At 38.1% G+C, this 18,363-nt stretch overlaps 2 protein-coding genes across 2 annotated transcripts; both read right to left on the reverse strand.

The window, feature by feature from the left end:
• Nucleotides 1–1,151: 1,151 nt before the first annotated feature.
• On the reverse strand, nt 1,152–5,497 carry LOC145788259 (riboflavin kinase-like). Its single transcript, XM_082600039.1, has 4 exons — nt 5,333–5,497; nt 4,496–4,647; nt 3,723–3,825; nt 1,152–2,926 (listed from the first exon to the last, which is right to left on the reverse strand). Exons 1-4 carry the CDS (start codon nt 5,430–5,432, stop codon nt 2,760–2,762), a joined length of 522 nt encoding a protein of 173 aa, XP_082456165.1. The 5' UTR covers nt 5,433–5,497; the 3' UTR covers nt 1,152–2,759.
• Nucleotides 5,498–5,501: 4 nt separating this feature from the next.
• Nucleotides 5,502–8,074, reverse strand: LOC145788258 (oxygen-dependent coproporphyrinogen-III oxidase, mitochondrial-like). Its single transcript, XM_082600038.1, has one exon. It carries the CDS (start codon nt 8,063–8,065, stop codon nt 6,872–6,874), a length of 1,194 nt encoding a protein of 397 aa, XP_082456164.1. The 5' UTR covers nt 8,066–8,074; the 3' UTR covers nt 5,502–6,871.
• Nucleotides 8,075–18,363: the final 10,289 nt, after the last annotated feature.

The raw sequence follows: 18,363 nt of genomic DNA on the forward strand, positions 1-18,363 counted from the left end.
CAACTCTTGACGCGTCACCTCGCAGAAAAATGTACAAAAAGTAAAAAATGTTAATTATAAAGGCCTATTTTAGGGCGGAGGGTGGTCCGTTTAAGCGGGGTGGTGGTCCGTTTAAGCGGGGAAAAATGTACAGAAAAATGGATTTGGATTCAGGACCAGTGCAAAATGGTCCGAATAAGCGGGTGGTCCTATTAAACGTGGGCCGATTAAGCGGGGTTGACTGTATTAGCCAGAGGGTGGGAATCGAACCCACAAAATCACTACTCCTCTGCCCTAACCATTAGGCAACGCTGGTTGTAGCGAAGCATTCAGTTAAATTTCTCTGTATCAAAACTTTTCGATCAGAATATCACGTGTCGAGTCACAGGACTGAAATCAGCTGAATCGCGAGTACGCTTTTCGACGAGTGGGAGTGGGTAATGTTAAAGTGCCTACCGTTAGCAATAGGCTATCTAATATCAACCAGTAGCTGACCAATGTCAGTGTCGGCACTAGCGCAAAGTCTCGTTTGCATTCAGCTAACAATGCTCTGAATGAATTGATTCGCGTTAATTAGCACCATTTTAGAATTCTGTATCAGAGGAATGTTTCTGAACATCAAATAATCCTTTGCCGCTAAGTCAACTGTGTTTTTTCTCACGGATTTTCCTTGAAACTCTCAATAGGCTAATTCGTATTGTCCTCAGAGGGTATACTACAGTTGCTCGAAAAAGCAGGGAGTATAGGCTACTGCGTAAACCCTCAAATACAGCACTGATTTTATGTTATTTCAAAAAACGACTTCTCTTGTCACTTTTCTGGTCACTCGGAATTGTGGTTTGAGAGATCGTTGACAAAAACGTCAAGAATCATTGTAATTTCGCTCCAATTCAATAAACCATTTCCATCAATATTCGACAACAGTCAGATTGCCTTTGCGGTCGAGCCTAGTGATAGGCTATTGGATAATATCACCGCTATCAAAAAAGTAGAGCGCTACTACTCATTTCTTATTGTACGCAATGTGGAGGTAATTCAAAACAAATTTGTGAGAGCGAGCTTGTTTATTGACAGGACAACTTTAACAGCTTAATTGTGGGCCTCCACAACAAAATCCAAGATGAAAACAAAGTGATCTTGCAAAGCTGGTATGGGCAATGCACAGTTCATGCTCAAATATGAAAACAATTTATTGCAACATGTTTCACTCGCTCTACACCAACATGCTATGGTACCACAGACAAGTTTAAAAACAGCGTATTTCTTCCCAGATTTGAGACATATTTTACCAAAAACACTCCACTTCTTGTGTAGCCTATGCAAGTCAGATGGTGCCTGAGCAAGGTCCGGACCTTACTGTTTTTTTAAGCAATCCCACCCGGATCTCGCTGTTTCATGCCGTAAGTGCAGAGAAACTTCTAATTGGAAAGCACACCAAAGAAGTGCCCACTTTTGGAAAACATCTTTAAATATCACCAAATTACTGTTAAACTTATCTTGTCGTCAGAAGTGACACTACTTTACGGTAGGTTGACCTATTTTCAATTCTTCACTTACATTGGAAATTCTTCTGCAACAAATTGTTCACCCTCATTCACCCTAGCAAGAAAATTTGTCCTCATTACATTAATTCAACGTTTGAAGGTGTAGCCTAACAATTGTAAAGACCAATTAGGAAAGTTGGGATCATATACTTGGTCCACACAAGTGAACAGATTCATCGGGCCAAAACAAACGATCGTATGGTTCGCTGCTCTCGAAATAATTTTTGATTAGAGAGTGAGATATACGAAATTGTAACAATGATTTATGCAAAAGACATCTTGAACAAATAAGTTAATTAAAACTGCATAAAGAAAACTACGGAACACTACATTGCTCCGACACACTAGTATTGTGTAGGCTAAACAGTAACAGTACCTTAAAAGGCATCAAGACATTTATAAAGGAATGAAATGTCGTCATATTGTATTTGTGTCGGATCGATTGAATGAGTAGTTGCTTTAAAATTTACTCACGAAGTGAAATGAATGCTATATTTATTATTTAACCTTGCTGACGTTTGATTTAGTCGTCATATATAAAAACAATTTAAAAATGAAGATCACGACTAAACTTTTGAAAAATGTTTTTAAATAAAGGACTGAGAATGTTTTTGCGTGATGGGAATGAAAGCAAAATATGAAACTTTACATCGTTTTAGACTAATACTATATCAAAGGTGCGCAGACCTGGTTTATGGTAATTTTAAATGAAAACTTTCGAAAAAAAAACGTTCTATTTAAACAACCAAGTTAAAGGTGTTGATAGACAAAACTTCAACGTGATTTGTCAGTAGTTTCAAGATGAAAATAAATAACTATGAGAAAATGAGATCGTTTAATCACCGACACAATAACGATCAAGCTTTATCGTTTCCTAAACTATTAATTAGTTACCACATAAATAGAAAACGTGACTTACAAAAGCAAGGCAGGTCATATTAACTTTCTTCTACAAAAAATCTGCTGTGTGTTTTACAAAATGGATTTGTCATATTACCGGTGTTATATGTAAAAATATTTAAGAATTTCGAATGTGACAAACACAGTCTCTGTTGGTAACAGGGTGGTATTAGAAAAAACGTCGATTTGGTGAGAGGGATAATAAAAAATACCGTTCTGTAATCCGGAGATGTATCGACCGTCCATATGATTTCATTACATCGGCGTGAGTTTTGTTCAAGCGACACGAAACAAAGCGATCAAACTTAAAAATCATAAAATTTTGATGTCTGGTTATCATAAGTGGCTGCCGTTACAAGACGTGCTTTCACCGTTGGTTAGAGCATTCTTCTGCGCTTCATCACCGTTGAAAAATGGATTAGTTTTATATCGAAGCATGTCTTCTTTGTCCAACTCCGTCTTGGCGATGCTGATATCGTTGTTGATTGCGGATATTAAATCATCTAGAAAAAAAAAGATTAAACAGTGACCGCATACCCTGTTACATTACAAACGTACCCAGCTGGACAAATCCGCGTGCTTCACACTGATGATTTTACACAACGACGTCTGCAGACGTTGTATCAACGTAAAATATGCGGGTTTTGCGAAACTACAGTACGTAGCGTTGACTGAATGATAACATTTAAAATGAATTTCATTTCGAGGAAAATATTTGATAACGGTTCGCTCGATTGCAAGTCAGTTTAGCAAAGCATACATTTTGACACCAAAAACACATTTGGACATTATACAGTTTCGACACGTTTTTGATTGATATTAAGCCTATTTATAAATCCAGTTTTATATTGAGTGGCATTGAACTATAAGTCTGATTAGTTTATCAACTCGTTTTTCAGATTTATTTTATAGTAAAGTGAGTGGAATTTCTGAAAAACTTGAGATATATAATACATATACCAAGAAACTATCATCGTAGTGGGAGGAATGTAAAATGAGCTGGGACGGGCTTTTGGGCTTAAGTTTGAGAAAACGGCTGGGCCGAAACCTGTCCTACATGCAGTCCTGCTATCTCAATTATTTAGTTAAAATATCAGTTCGCTGCACTTTGAATAGCAACTATCAGGTTCCGGCGGCAAACACTTGCTCCTCATGCGTGAGCGTAGTGTCTTCCACGCTGATACACCAACTGCTGCTCATGGCCAATACGTTCTTATATTTCTTAACTAATTCTTGTTTAGCTGCCGGGCTGCCTCATATATCTTGTTAAGAAGTCCGCTTCGTATTTCATCAACTCACCTATTGACGAGAAATCCTGTTCCCCTCGAATAAACCCAAGCAATACAACGTTCAATGAAGATCCATAGAAATCGGAAGAAAAATTGTGAATTATATGCGTTTCCTTCGAACAAAGATTAAAAGTTAGATGGACATTAACAAGTAAAAAGCTGACAGGAAGTTAAATCTGGTAAACCAATGTAATAAGCATCGGCAACTTTGTTACTGCACAAATTAACGTAAAATTCAACTATACCCACAGAAAATTAGTAACAACAAAACGTGCACTAAACTAATTAATCACAGGTAAAAGATCTACTTCCACCCGGCAACACCACAGCAGGCCACTTAGCGAAATGGAAGACGTAGGCAACGCCACATACGCAGTACATAGAAAAACACGGAATGGCCCGTTTCGGTGAGTCCGATCCCTATTCGGTGATTTTTTCATTTTTTTTTTAAATTATCGGGTAGCCTACCGTAGCCTAATTATCATTGCCGTTTTAGGGTTAGGGGTTAGAGGTTAGGAACTCACCGAATCGGACTCACCGAATAGTAGCAGACCCAGAAAAACATACACTCAAACACCGTTCAGCTTTGTATAGCTTGCTAGCAATGTTCCAAAGGGTGATCAAACAAAAACTTACAAAAGTATCTCGAACATTGCTTCACAAATGTAGATACAATTTACAAACGACCTGTTTTAGCCTGATGCTGCGGGCACGCTATGGTAGTAGCGGTTTGCCTAGCTTTTGAAACACAGTTCCCTAGTCATGTGCAATTTCGATCTTTACCATTGATTTCTTGACGTTATGATAATATGGGTTCCAGCCAATGCTCATCACCATCTTGTGAACATCTCCATGACCTACTTGAGCCCAACCATAATATATACCAGTCGGGAGGCACTTTGGGAGACTTTCGACCACAGATTCAGGAAAATTTGCTGCAAAAATTACGAAGAGCTGGATTTGCAACTGGCTCTTACACTTAGCGGAACAACGCTAATGATACAAAATCGGTTGATAAATCTACTCCCACCCTAATTCCTAAGCGATTAGGATGTATCAAGTTGTAATTTTAAGAATGATTGTGTCAACTTTGTCAACCCAAAGGACTGTGAGGTGTGGAGAGAAAAATTTCGCCCTCGACAAACAGGCCTCACCCCAACACGAGGATTAATTCAAGACCTGTATAATCAAAATTGGTTTATGATGATTGTAATAAAGCAGTAACAAGGCAAATATCCTGTAATTAACAAATTTTTATAGGACATAATATTCATGTAGGCTATTACTTAAGCAAATTTTGCATGACAGTATTTTAAAGACTAATCAACCTTAAATGAAATGTTCTATAGATGTTTTGACACGGAAAAGGAAAATGAAAAGGGAATTCATATATGTATGTACTGTTGATTGTCGAATGTCATATAATGTATCACTCGCAGCACCACGGCTAATGTATTCAGTGTAACATTATTATTAAACCGTCTCGACATCAGCGAAAAACAAACTGCTACCTAGCCAGAAACATGTTTAAAGTTGAATTGATGCAACCAACAACATATCACAAGCCCACCATGCATTTATGCTGGCTCTCTGGGCTAAGTAGCAATTAAACAATCTTACCTGTAGGTATGCCGAGTTCTTTGCTTCCTCGACCAAAACCTTTCACAACTTCCCCTCGACAAAAGTGAGGAAGACACTTGAGCATTGTTTCAAATTTCATTGATTGGTAGAAAATATTAACAGTGCCAGTAAATTAAATCAATGCAAATATATATTGACATCTTAGTGACTAGAAAACGGAAAATACGTTGCAGAAGCTTTTGTATGATTAGAAATAATTGAAAAGAGCACTTACTGAATAGGGCATACAAAATTCTCATGTTGCTTGAGTAACTCAATCCATTCTTAAAACTTATCGTTAAGGGTTTATATGAAAACAAACAAAGTCTGCGAAATTTGTAATTAATTAATGACTAAACATGTCAACATAGTCATGATGTTAATTCATAACAGCAATGGTTGCAGTTGCCTGTAAACCAAGTCAACTCTATTGTGACCACAATACAAGCCGTAGCAAAACATAAGTTTAAAACAAAGGTTATACACTATCTTTCCCTCATAGGAAATTATAGTTCACATTAAAATAACAAAACGTTGGAGTTTACTTGAAAGTGAAAGGTGGTATTATACAAAACATGATAAGATTCATATCTGACTTGATAACCGATCATGGTTGGAAACAATCTTATTTTAACAGCAGATATTAATATATAATCACCTAATTCTACAACTGGCTTGATAAAACATCTGAATAGCCACAAATAAGCCTTGAATCATAAACAAACACACATCAACTTTTAAAACATCACACAGCATTAGACTCCAACACTAGAGCAGTGCAAAACAAACTACATATCAAAGCAAACATGATTCACTGTATAAGCACAATAGCCTATGGATTTTCCTTCATCAGTCATTGGCTTGCTAATTTTATGAGTATTGACACAGGGTGTTACATGGTGAGATCCTCACAGTATTGCAGAAATAGTTTTTATTGCAGTCATTTACTCGATTTACAAAGTTAAAACAATGCATGATTCACCGCACTTTGAACACAGCTTGTAGTCTGCATGAGTGGGAAAAACAAACAGCATAGTTACTGCTTTATACCTGCCTGACATTTTGTCCAGGTTAATGACTCAAAGTGTTAAAAGACATAGCCCTTACAAGTATTGGCCAAAAAGTTGATGCAACAACAATTGGCATTGTTAAAAAGTAGCAGAATGGAGAAGATTGGCCTATACATTAATTCAAAAACATTAAAGTGTACTCAAATTCTTTGACGCAAGAAATTAAAAAATTCATAATTTCCATAATTCCCTTGAAAATCACAAAAGATTTTGCAGGTTTTAAAAGCAAAGCTTCTTAAACTTTAAACCACAATGTCAAATGAGACAACCCATTGAAAAGTTAAGGTGAAAAAACATCACAAAATAGTAAAATGAATATTAACATCCAAAACGTTTTTCATTAAATTTAATTTTTGTTGAAATTGTGACATGATTTTTTAGATTGTTGAAATGAGTCTTTAACTTAAAGTGGTTTTAGAGTCTTAACTTGTAAAAAATTGAAATGTAAATGTTAATCTAATAATTATGGTTACACCCAATCTTTTGGATTCTTGAGGACTTGTAACATTTCATTTTCTTTTGTTCCTACTTTAGGCACATGCATATATTCCCATCTGGAAGTAAGAGGAAGTGACATAAGAATACTTTCAATTCGAGCTCCAGGAGTTTGAAAACCGAATTTAGTTCCTCTGTCATAAATTAAATTGAATTCAACATATCTGCCACGCCTTAACTGCTGCCAGCGTTTTTGCTCTGGTGTGAATGGCCTATGTTTGTTTTTTGCGATAATTGGTATATAACTATCAACAACTGAATGTGCACAAGAAGACACAAATGCAAAGGCCTCTTCAGCACCTGGTTCTTCCATGTCATCAAAGAAAATACCACCAACTCCTCTACATTCTCCTCGTATTGGAATATAAAAATATTCATCACACCATTTCTTATACTTTGGATACAAAGTAACGTCATGCTGGTCACATGCTTTTTTCAATTCATTATGGAAATGTTTTATGTCATTTTCATCTATATACATTGGGGTTAGGTCAGTGCCTCCTCCAAACCACCATGTTTTACTTCCATCTATATTTGTCACTTCAAAATAGCGATAATTGAAGTGGATGGTTGGACAATGTGGGTTTGTAGGGTGGATAACTGAGCTTACACCCATTGCCACAAAGGGTAATGTCCCATCTTTGTGACGTTTAAACTTCTTTCCTCTACTTCTCATTTGCTTCTCTGCACCTTCTGTGAGGTTTCCATTGACGACAGAAACATTAACTCCAGCTTTTTCAAAAACTTTTCCATCTTGAAGAACACAGGTGACACCACCGCCAGTGTTGCTGTCCTTGTTCCACTTATCAATGATAAACTTATGCTTTTCATCTTCAATTGATTCAACAGCTCGACAAACTTCCGCTTGAATTTCCATAATCAGTATTTCCATTTTTCCTGCAGTAGTATCTGAGTTTACAACTAAAGTTTCGACATCAGTCACAGGAGATGACATGAAAGATGCAAAAAGCTCACTTAAATTCTTTTTTACAGTGGCTGTCTCATTGTTTTTTGATAAGCAAGCAACTTGTACTTGGTTGTTGAAGCTAAAGTGTGTAAGTTTGGATGAAAAGAGTGAAGAGCAGACATAGAGACTTCCTCCACCAGCCAGAATACAAATAGCATGTTTGACATTCCTTGCAAAGTGTAGACTATATTTTTGCCACATTGTAAACAATTGCTAAGACACAAACAAAATTCTAACTAAGAATATAACATATTATAGATAAGACATCTTCAAGGAAAAATATGTGAACAGCCAAGCTTTCTAACCTGTCATAACATTCATTTCAAACAGACAAGACTCTGAGTGGTGCGTGAAACAGCGAATACTCACTTGGTCGGCATGTGATTTCGTGAACGAAGCTTCAAGATCAAGCAGCATTGGTTCGATTCTCAGGGAGTGCACTTGAGCAATGCATTCTAAGGACTGTTCTCCATTCAGCGACACCTAATAGATGGAATAATTCCTCGGCAAAAGCACTTCAACAATCGGAAACTTTACTGTCAAGACCTTGAAGGGTTCAAAATATGTATGAATAGTTGCTTGGGTAGGCTAGTCAGGTGTTAAATTAGTACCAATAGTATATAGGCTAGCCTAGCTACTTTCAAAAATAATAGCTACAATAGAATGTTTAGGCCTACATAAAAAATAGGCTACAAGAATCACATTAGTTGATGAGTCATATAATAAAAACATAAAAATACTAAAGTTTGAATATTTGAATAAGTTGATTTTAAGATTCTATTTGAATAAGGACCTTCTGATGATCCTCCTTTAAGGTGAAACAGGCTGTCAAGGGTTTAGATCAGTGGTTCTCAAACTGTGGTACGCGTACCACTAGTGGTACGCGGGAGCTTTCCAAGTGGTACTTTGCTATGCCACACTTTTGTTGAAAATGCTCTCAGAAGGCACCAAATTCAAAGTAATTTTTCAAAATTTTCTGGGGGAGGTCCCCCAGACCCCCCGCCACTGTGTGTTGCCTTCGGAAAAGTCAAACCTCTCTTTTCAAAATTCCTGGCTATGCTACTGGGTGGTACGCAGCGCTAGTGAAAGTTGCTAAGTGGTACGAAATCACTAAAAGTTTGAGAACCACTGGTTTAGATAGTAATAACTATATTTGATTTAAGAATAATATGAGATATGACATAAACTTTTAAGTTATTTTGGCAGCCGATTGTAGCATCGAATAGACAGCGATAGACACGTGTTTCGCCCATGAGGCTGGGCTCATCAGTATCGCACCGTATTCTTGCCACTTGAGTAATCGACCGCCGCTTTACCAGTCAGTTTAACTCTTATCTTTGTGGAAAGAAAGAGCCAACAAAACCAGCAGGTGCCAGGGGTAGGTCAATGTGAAGAACATAAACTGTTACATGTCATATGACAAGGAGACAGTGAAAAGACCAAAGAAATACAAATATATACAAAAAAATCATATCAACAGTGTTAACAAAATGGATAGGCTACTGATAGTTGCTATATCATATCCCTTTGCATAGTTGGTCTGTCTACACTGTCTAAGTACCAAAGGATCGGTCAACAGTCTTAATATTTTATTATATATATAATATTGGTCTTGATGATGGCGTATGAGCGATCTTTCCAGGCTAGATTGGAGGGCAGGAAATCTTCAGCCACTCGGCAGTCTCGTCGTCCAGGATTCTCAGACCATGCGCACCGTGTGGAGGCCGGTGGGTTAGGCAGTGGTGGATGACATGGTCTGCGGTCTGTTCCGTGGCACCACACTCGCATTCTGATGAAGGAGCCTGATGAAATATTGGTCTTGATACGACTCTACGAAACTGAAGATGTGAGGGCTCGCTACGGCCTGTCATGAAATCGATTTCTACTAAAATATTGAGACTATTGACCGATCCTTTGGTACTTAAGACAGTGCAAACAGACCAACTAAGTTAGTAATGGACAAAAGATCGTCGCAGCATAGTAGCTGCTCAGATAGTCAGGCAGATCTCCTCCATCAGTTTACTAACTAGAGAACTTCAAAGACATCACTTTGCGTAGTTTCAAATGGATTAGGAAGACTTCACTTATAAAGGCTGCCATATGGTACTAGCTAGAGATGTACCGATACCAATATTTTGGCCGATACCGATATCACTTTTTTAGGCCGATACCGATATTTTGGCCGATACTTTAGTTTAGTGTTACAAATAGAAGCAATTTTGGTATTTGCAAGGAATTGTATCAAATGCTAAGTTTGACCTTTTTTTTAAAGGTCCCATACTCAGATACTGAGCTTTGGGGAATGAGAAGATATAAGGTTCTCATTATACTAAGTCTTCGGCACTAAGGAGAGTAGGGTGGCCAGTTCCTCTCTCTCGGCCGCCTTTACTTCAGCAACTATGCACACCCAATTTATTACACCCTGGGTAGTGGGTATAGGTGAGCGGTGTTTATCAACAACCAGCTGAAGCCGGGAGTCGAACCAGGTTTGCATAATTGGAAAGCCAACGCCTTATCCGTTGCACCATCCCACCGCCAAGTTTGACCTTATTTGCATATAGAACTATTAAAAAAAGCCTTGAATTGGCATAGTTTATTAAAGATTCAAAAATTCAATCTCAACCGCATTGTTGTGTCATAATAGTAGGTTTTGGTAATGAAAGGCCACCGTAATTGAGGACTGGGGTATAAGGGAAGAAACATTACATCATAATTGGGGTTTCTGAAACATTAATATTTTAGGGTTTGCGTAAACTCTCCAAATAGGCTATTATAATTCATAATAAGATGTAAACCAAGTCATTTGTGTAGTCGAACAAAAACTATTAGACAAGTAATGTGCAATGTTGTTTGGTTGAGAAGCTTTTGCAGGGCCAAGACTACCCAGGTAGCAAAAACGTATAATTTTGCATCTTTTTTATGTTACTAAACGTTTAAAAAACCCATGTAACTTGGTTGTTTTTATAGTAAGCTGGTTCTATCAGCTTGTGATTTAATATTGTTATTATTATTATTAAGCTTAAACAATGTCATGGCAGAGTAAGTACGCTGCGCAACGAACTCCCATAGTTATCCCCACTTGCTGACTGACAAGTCAAAGAACATCTATGTCTTGTGATGTTGCCGATTTGCGTCACATTTTTGTGTTTTTTTATAGTGATAATTGCTCTTCGCTATTTCTGTTGCGTTACTTGGTGTGGTGTAGCACGTGTCATCACACACCACCATCTCTCTTGATAACAGCGCAGTGTGACTTTGCGGATTGCCTGGCTTGACTTATACTTGTTTTCTTTCGTGTTGATTCATTCTTTATTTTCAGTTAACAACAGTGTAGCAGTGCAATCGGAAACTTAAAGACTTGTTTAGTTTGTCATTTAATATTCCGTTAACATTCTTTACAGCTTGTTTTCAATTGCATGATAATCATGTTTTAAGTTTATAGGTCAGCAACAATTTTGTCACAGCAAAAATGCATTAATTTTGAAGGCTGCCGAGCTGGAAACAGCTTGTCCAATGTATAAGTCGAACCTGGCTTTTTGCGGTGAAAATCACTTGTGAAAATCTCGAACTATACTCGAGTAGGCTATAATAAATAGAGTAATAAGTAAAATTTTGAATGTTAGGATACAGAACAAAAATCGCCCGAGGCTAAATTTTCATGTCAAGTTAAATATTTTTGCTTCTGGAGTGCCCCATAATTAAATAAGTCACGTCATAGTTACGCTACACCACTGTCTGTACAGTATAACTCCTGTTGCAAGCAGGCTAACCACAGTTGATCTAAACTGCTTAGTGGATGAACAACGGAGAATGACTGGTATTTAAAGCGCAGATGAACAAGAAAAAAAAAACAGTTCCCGAACTTCATTGAAATGCTGCATGTTGCGCCATAACATTGTTCTTTGTAATACCGCTTTGAAAGAGGATTACGACTATGAATAAACTTCATTTTGAATTGAAAAGACATGACGTAATGTCTTCCATTCTTAGTTATCACATATTTTTTCATTACGTAATGTCTTGTAGGAATAAATTGAAAATCAGTATAATAATTCAAAATGAAAGCAATGGGACTACGAATCCTCACTAAACCAATCAATCAATAGTCTTGTTGCGTCTAAGAGGACAACCTTATATGTTACTGATCTCCGGAGCCGACGTAAGCCTTAAAAGTCATGTCGACTTATTCTTGATGCCCCCCTTAACGAAAATTGTTTTTTGTAATAGCAGTGGGCTATACTGGGGTGATTTTTCAAAAACAACAGAACTAGAGTTTAAAAGGTGCCTATGGACATACCTAGGAATGTTAAAAAAAATTTTTTTGATTTCGTGCAAATTCCGGATGGAGTCCGGACTTTATGTGAAAAATACAAAATGGCCGCCATACAAATTGACGAATCTGCAATAAATCTGCTTCCAGTCAAGCTTTTGGGCTATTTTGGTGTCAAAAGAAGCAGAAAGTTGAGCCTGTTAGTGTAAAAGAACAATAAACACTTAGTGTGTATGGGAACTACAAAACAAGGGGAAAAAAGTGCCTTTTGAAGCTTTTTTTAGCTTGTTTTCTGTCAAATTCTTCAAAAATTTTCACATTTTACTTGAAAGAGAGATCAGAAACACTGCTGTCACGATGAAGAATGCGATTGCGGCAGTGAGCACAAAGGCAGCCGTTTCTGTTCAAAAGGCCCGTGTGTCAGTGGAGGTGGTCTGTGACAATCTGTACGACCATCAGTACCTTCTTGAACCCCCATCAGTTCCAGAGCAAGCCTCATCCCCAGTCAGCAAAAAGTCTAGAACTAAGGTGGACTACGAACGGTACAAATATGCACTCCCATCACCAAAAGTAGTATCGACACACAAGCATGCCATGGCAATGTCACAAGAAGTGGATGCTGCCACCAGTCTTCTGGCTAAAGATGATATAACAAAGGCGACTCTCCACTATGACTCAACAACGAGGTCGAGGATCGATGGTGAGTGGCCCTGTCTAATCTTAAACTTCCTCTCCGATGATACCTCCCACAACAAGATGATTCCTCTTCGACCCGTTCATTTTGCCTACAAAGATTGTCAGCAGATCATCAGCTTGTTTGTTGAGACATTTCGGCGTCTAGCAGTAGCAACTGGTGAAAGGGCTACCGCAGGTGAGCTCTGGGCAAAGATCGATGCTGTAATGACGGACGCCGCGTCAAAGAATTTGATGGTAGAAGGTGAGGTTTCGAAGAGGCTTCAAGCAACACATGTTCCTAAACACATACTGTGCAAGTCACATGTGTGTGAGAAATTGGATGAGTCATGCCTGCATGTCCTAAAATCAGCAGAAGACCAGATCGGTTGATGCCAGATGTTAGAGAAACGAGAGCCGAGACTGAAGTCATACCTTCGAGTAGGCAAGTCAATTGTCGCCTCAGTTGTAGTCCCGGCTCTAGTGAAGCTTGTGGCTAGGGGTAGTGATGGCAAGACTACTTCCATGGCAGACGAGTTTAGCCTAATGTTGGAGGAGAGTGGTACTCACAAATCCTTCTCGCTCTATAAAAACCGCAGATTCACAAGATTGGGTCACACTGCTGGTGCGTTGGTTGATTGTGTTCTCCATTTCAAGAAGATGCTATCCAGAACTAGCAAGAATAACCTCCTTGTCAGAGCCTGTTCCCTTTACCTGGAGAATGAGTTCATTGTGGCATCACTAAAAGCATTGTCTCACTTCTGCCACAAGGTGACAATGCTTTACCTTAACATGGTAGAGCGTTGCCAACAATCCGACCTCGTCAGGATCCTTCCTAAACTACATAATGATCTTGAGAATGAGAGGGCTAATCTTGAAACCCTGTCTGAGTTCCACGTTCCCTGGAAGCATGTGAATGCTGAATCACACAGCCCCACAACAGACCTTGACCACTACTTAATTACTGCTATGGCCAAGCAGAGTGCGCTTGGCCTCAAGATGCAATGCGGAAAAGAGTATTGGGAAGACGAAACAGAGAATAGTGAGAGGAGTACAAGGATCCATGCACTAACTGAAGAAATGAGGGTAAACCTCCCCACAGAAAACTTGCTTGCAGAAAGATACTTAGCCCGATTCGGAAACCTTGCAGGACTGTCAGCAGCACATTCAAATAGATACTTCAAAGCAAAACGAATAAGAGATGATCTTATGTTTGCTAAAGATGCACCAATTAACAGTGAGCTTGCATCCTGCAAAGTGATGAAAAAGTTAGATGAAATGGAGATTGCATGGACAGAGACACAGAAAGAATTGATGAAAACTAAACTGAAGGAATGCATGAAAAAGAGCAGGAGGGAGGGAGATTTCCTTAACCACCTGGTGGATCAATGAAAGGTACATGGAGGGCCAATTACAAAAGTAGAAGAGCTCCGAGCTCTTCCAACAGTATCACCATCCACGCTGAAAAAAATCCTCCGGATGGAGATCCAGTACCAACGGATGATTCATCCACGCGACAGCCAGGCAAATTCCAGCCTCTACAAAGTAAACAGTTTGAATGTAGATACCATGCTGCTGAACCTAGCTGTCATTCTTGGAACTGAGGATGAGGATGTTGGGACCATCTTCCCAACAGAAGATGAGGTATATGCCATCTTAACCTCTACTGCTGCAACTTCCTCTGGTGACACAGATCAACCAGTGAAAATGTGTATTGCAGCAGCAATTCCTGAACTCCATAAAGAATACCCTATAGGAACAAATGTGGCTGTGATGTGGGACGGAGAAAACAATCAACGTCAGTGGTTTTTGGCAAGGGTCTGTCATTTAAACGATGATGGCACTGTAGAGTGTAGAATGTGACCACTACCAGCGGGTTAATGATAAGAACAATACCATGTGGAAGAGACCAAAAAGAGATGACATTCAGGATGTAAATCCTGTTCAAATCATCCCTGTCACAGTAGAGACGGAATGGGTGTTCCAAGGTGTGACGACCATTGTGTCGTTACTAAAGTGTATAAATGTTTCTCAAATATCTAGTGTATTTCATGACATTTTTATGTGAATTTCATATACCGGTAACAAGTTATGTGTATATAGTGTTGAAATTGTCATTATTATTCTTGGATGCAACCAGTAATCTCAAGTTGCACCAAAAAACGTGAAAAAATTATGAAAAATATTGACCAAAATATAATAGTTTCAAAGTTTTAGAAAACATTCAACCATGCTGGGCATTTTGTTGCTCTTTTAAAGTAACAGGCTCAATTTGCTGCTTCTTTTGACACTAAAATCAGCTCAAAAGCTTGACTGGAAGCAGATTTATTGCAGATTTGTCAATTTGTATGGCGGCCATTTTGTATTTTTCACATAAAGTCCGGACTCCATCCGGAATTTGAACAAAATCAAAAAAATTTTTTTGCACGTTCCTAGGTATGTCCATAGGCACCTTTTAAACTCTAGTTCTGTTGTGTTATTATACTTGAAAAAAGTCAAAATCACCCCAGTATAGCCCACTGCTATTTGTAATACCGCTTTGAAGGTGGATTGCGACTATGAACAAAAGAATAATTTTTAAACTTCATTTTGAATTGAAAAGACATGACGTAATGTCTTCCATTCTTAGTTATCACATATTTTTTCATTACGTAATGTCTTGTAGGAATAAATTGAAAATCAGTATAATCATTTAAAATGAAAGCAATGGAACTACGAATCTTCACTAAACCAATCAATCAATGGTGTTGTTGCATCAAAGAGAACAACCTTAGGCCTATATGTTACTGATCTCCGGAGCTGACGTAAACCTTAAAAGTCATGTCGACATATTCTTGATGCCCCCCATAACGAAAATTGTTCTTTGTAATACCGCTTTGAAGGTGGGCGACTATGAACAAAAGAATAAATGTTAAACTTCAATTTGTATTGAAAAGACATGACGTAATGTCTTCCAACCTTATCACATATTTTTTCATTACGTAATGTCTTATAAGAATGAATTGAAAACGAGTCTATTCACTAAAAAGGAGAGCAATGGGACCACGAATCCTCACTGAACCAATCAGAAAAAGGTCTTGTTGTGCCTACTGATCTCTGGAGCTGACATAAACCTTAAAAATATGGACTTAAAATTCTTGATATGGAATTTGACTACCGTACATAGCCTATATTACATATCGATTACCGGTAATGGATATTTTGTTTCAATGCACTTCAAAGTTAAAACGTATTTGTTTACCACAACCAAACCACTTGTGACAATCGAATTTGTTAATTTATTATTCGATAAAATATTTAGATGATGTCACGTCATTACGCCGATTTGAGATATAATTTCATTCATGACGTCGTATGGATGAAAAACTTTTACAAGTTTTACACTCTGCTGAGAGTAAAAAAGAAACACATATTAGAGAAATTGAGTCTCTTTCACAACTTAAGAATCGAACAACGCAAAACTGCTGAAACAAAACATTTTGTTTGAGTGAAAGAATCACTGCAAGCAACCAATGCCAAAAGGCACGCGCAAGAAGTCATGGGAGTGTGAGATATCAGCAATTTGAACAGGTTGTTATTTTTCTATATCAATGTGACGTTAGTTACAACTTTAAAAAATCTGTATCTTTATTCTGTGGAAAATCCGCAGCAAGCGCCTTTTTTACATGTTTAGTATCGGCCAAATTTTGCCGATACCGATACTCAAAAAGTGGCCGATATCACCGATACCGATATATCGGTACATCTCTAGTACTAGCCTATGATAATATTAATAGTGAAGGGCTAAACAAAAGTACAACCCCATAGATCGAAATGGGCAACCTTTCTCTGGCCTACAAACACAATAAACAAGCCGGAATTAATCTCATGTTTTGTGAAGCTTACTAAAGTCAAATTATTTACTCGCAGCAACCAATAAATCTCTATCCATCTGTCTATTGTTTTCATGAGTAGTAATGTACAATGTTGTACATCGAAAACTTTAGGCAAGCATACCATTTTTTTGACCTTTTCACTATAATCATAGATGAGCTACAATGACATCGGCAAAAAAAATGCTAAAAAAGGTTGCCAAATGCTGCTTGCAAGACAGTTTTCCAAATTTTCAAAAGAAGCTTTGTGCTAGCTGGCTTCAATCATAGCCAGTGCCCATCTTATACACAGGCCCTGACCACGAGCAATATTGTCTAGAGACAGATGAAATTTTAATTTTGAATTTTAGGTTAATATATTTAATGTTAATGTTATTGAGAAGAAAAATTTTTAAAGTGTGACGCTCACTGTCTCACGTAACTGCAGAACAGAACTTCTAATTTCACTTAAAAGCAATACAAATTTACCAGTGTTGCCAGATGCTCTTCGGATTGCCAACACAAGTGCCAAAATCTAGTTCAGCGATTCTCAACGACAGACATAGACAAATGAATCACTAAACTAATCAGAAATTACAGATATATTAATCGTGTTTTTACTTGCGCCCATTGCGATAACATACAGTACACTGCGATCACAAATGCGATACAACAGACGACAGGAAGCAGCGAAATGACATATAGTCTTAGAGTCAACTGCTCCCCTTATTTTGGCTTGCCTTTAAGTGTCTTTGCCGAGACACAGCCGCGTGCTCTGGAGCGGTGTCGCACCCACGACCTTTCAAACGTCGCGCAGACGTTCTCACCACTCGGCTACGCAGATACAGCGTTCAATCGATCAAAAGTTGCAGGGAAAATAGAGAAAACATTTCTGATAAGTAAATTGGGTCAACGTTTGGCCGTCCAGTAGGCTATTTGGCCTAGAGCCAGTGATGGGCATTATCGGCGATAATTTATCGGCGATAATTTATCGGCGATAATTATCGGCGATAAATTTTTATCGCTTATCGTTATCGCTCAATTATTTTTTCAGTTATCGTTTATCGTTATCGCCAAAGGCAATATTTGATTATCGCCGATAATTAATCGCCGATAAATTTTATTTCGGATCAACGCACAAGTGGAAAGACCATGAAAAGTAATATTTTTACTAGCCACCTAGTTAATGAAACTAAAATTAAAACCAGTTCTTCTTCAGTGCTTGAAGTGTATGTGCACAAGTCGTTGTCAAGGGAGGGGGCACGCCCCCTGCAGCGACGGCCCTGACAACACAATAATTTTTAGAGTTGCAAATTGCAATGCAATGAAATGCATGCAACAAGTCTCTTGTTGTTTTGCTGCAATGGGCAATCGCGAGTGAATTTTACAATTAAAATGTAAGCGCACAGACAGTATACAGATTCCTCTGAAGCGAAGCGAAAGAAATTGGCAAGTGGTTTGTGAAAGTGTCGCAATACGAGGCCGCTTTTACATCGGAAACATGGTCTTTCGCGCCACCTCACGATCAACTATTTTATTCTTGTGTTTTCTTTTTTCGTTGGAAGTGTTAGTTTTTAGTAATTGTCGTAAAAAAATAAAATCCCTCTCGTCAAAACATGAAACTAACTGTTTTAAGCGCATTAAATCTTTAGATGAATAGATTAACTAAAATTGCAAGAACTTGCCTTGAGACGTGCGGTTATGTC

This window comes from Aplidium turbinatum, chromosome 2, assembly GCF_918807975.1.
Source record: "Aplidium turbinatum chromosome 2, kaAplTurb1.1, whole genome shotgun sequence".
NCBI lineage: Eukaryota > Metazoa > Chordata > Ascidiacea > Aplousobranchia > Polyclinidae > Aplidium > Aplidium turbinatum.

Excerpts from the sequence above, each read along its gene's own strand:
- LOC145788258 (XM_082600038.1), bottom strand. The coding sequence starts at position 8,065 with ATGTGGCAAAAATATAGTCTACACTTTGCAAGGAATGTCAAACATGCT.
- LOC145788259 (XM_082600039.1), bottom strand. The coding sequence starts at position 5,432 with ATGAAATTTGAAACAATGCTCAAGTGTCTTCCTCACTTTTGTCGAGGG. Across the intron at positions 4,648-5,332 it reads AGAACTCGGCATACCTACAG|CAAATTTTCCTGAATCTGTG; the intron begins GTAAGATTGTTT and ends TAATTTTTGCAG. Across the intron at positions 2,927-3,722 it reads ACAGGATTTCTCGTCAATAG|ATGATTTAATATCCGCAATC; the intron begins GTGAGTTGATGA and ends TTTTTTTTCTAG.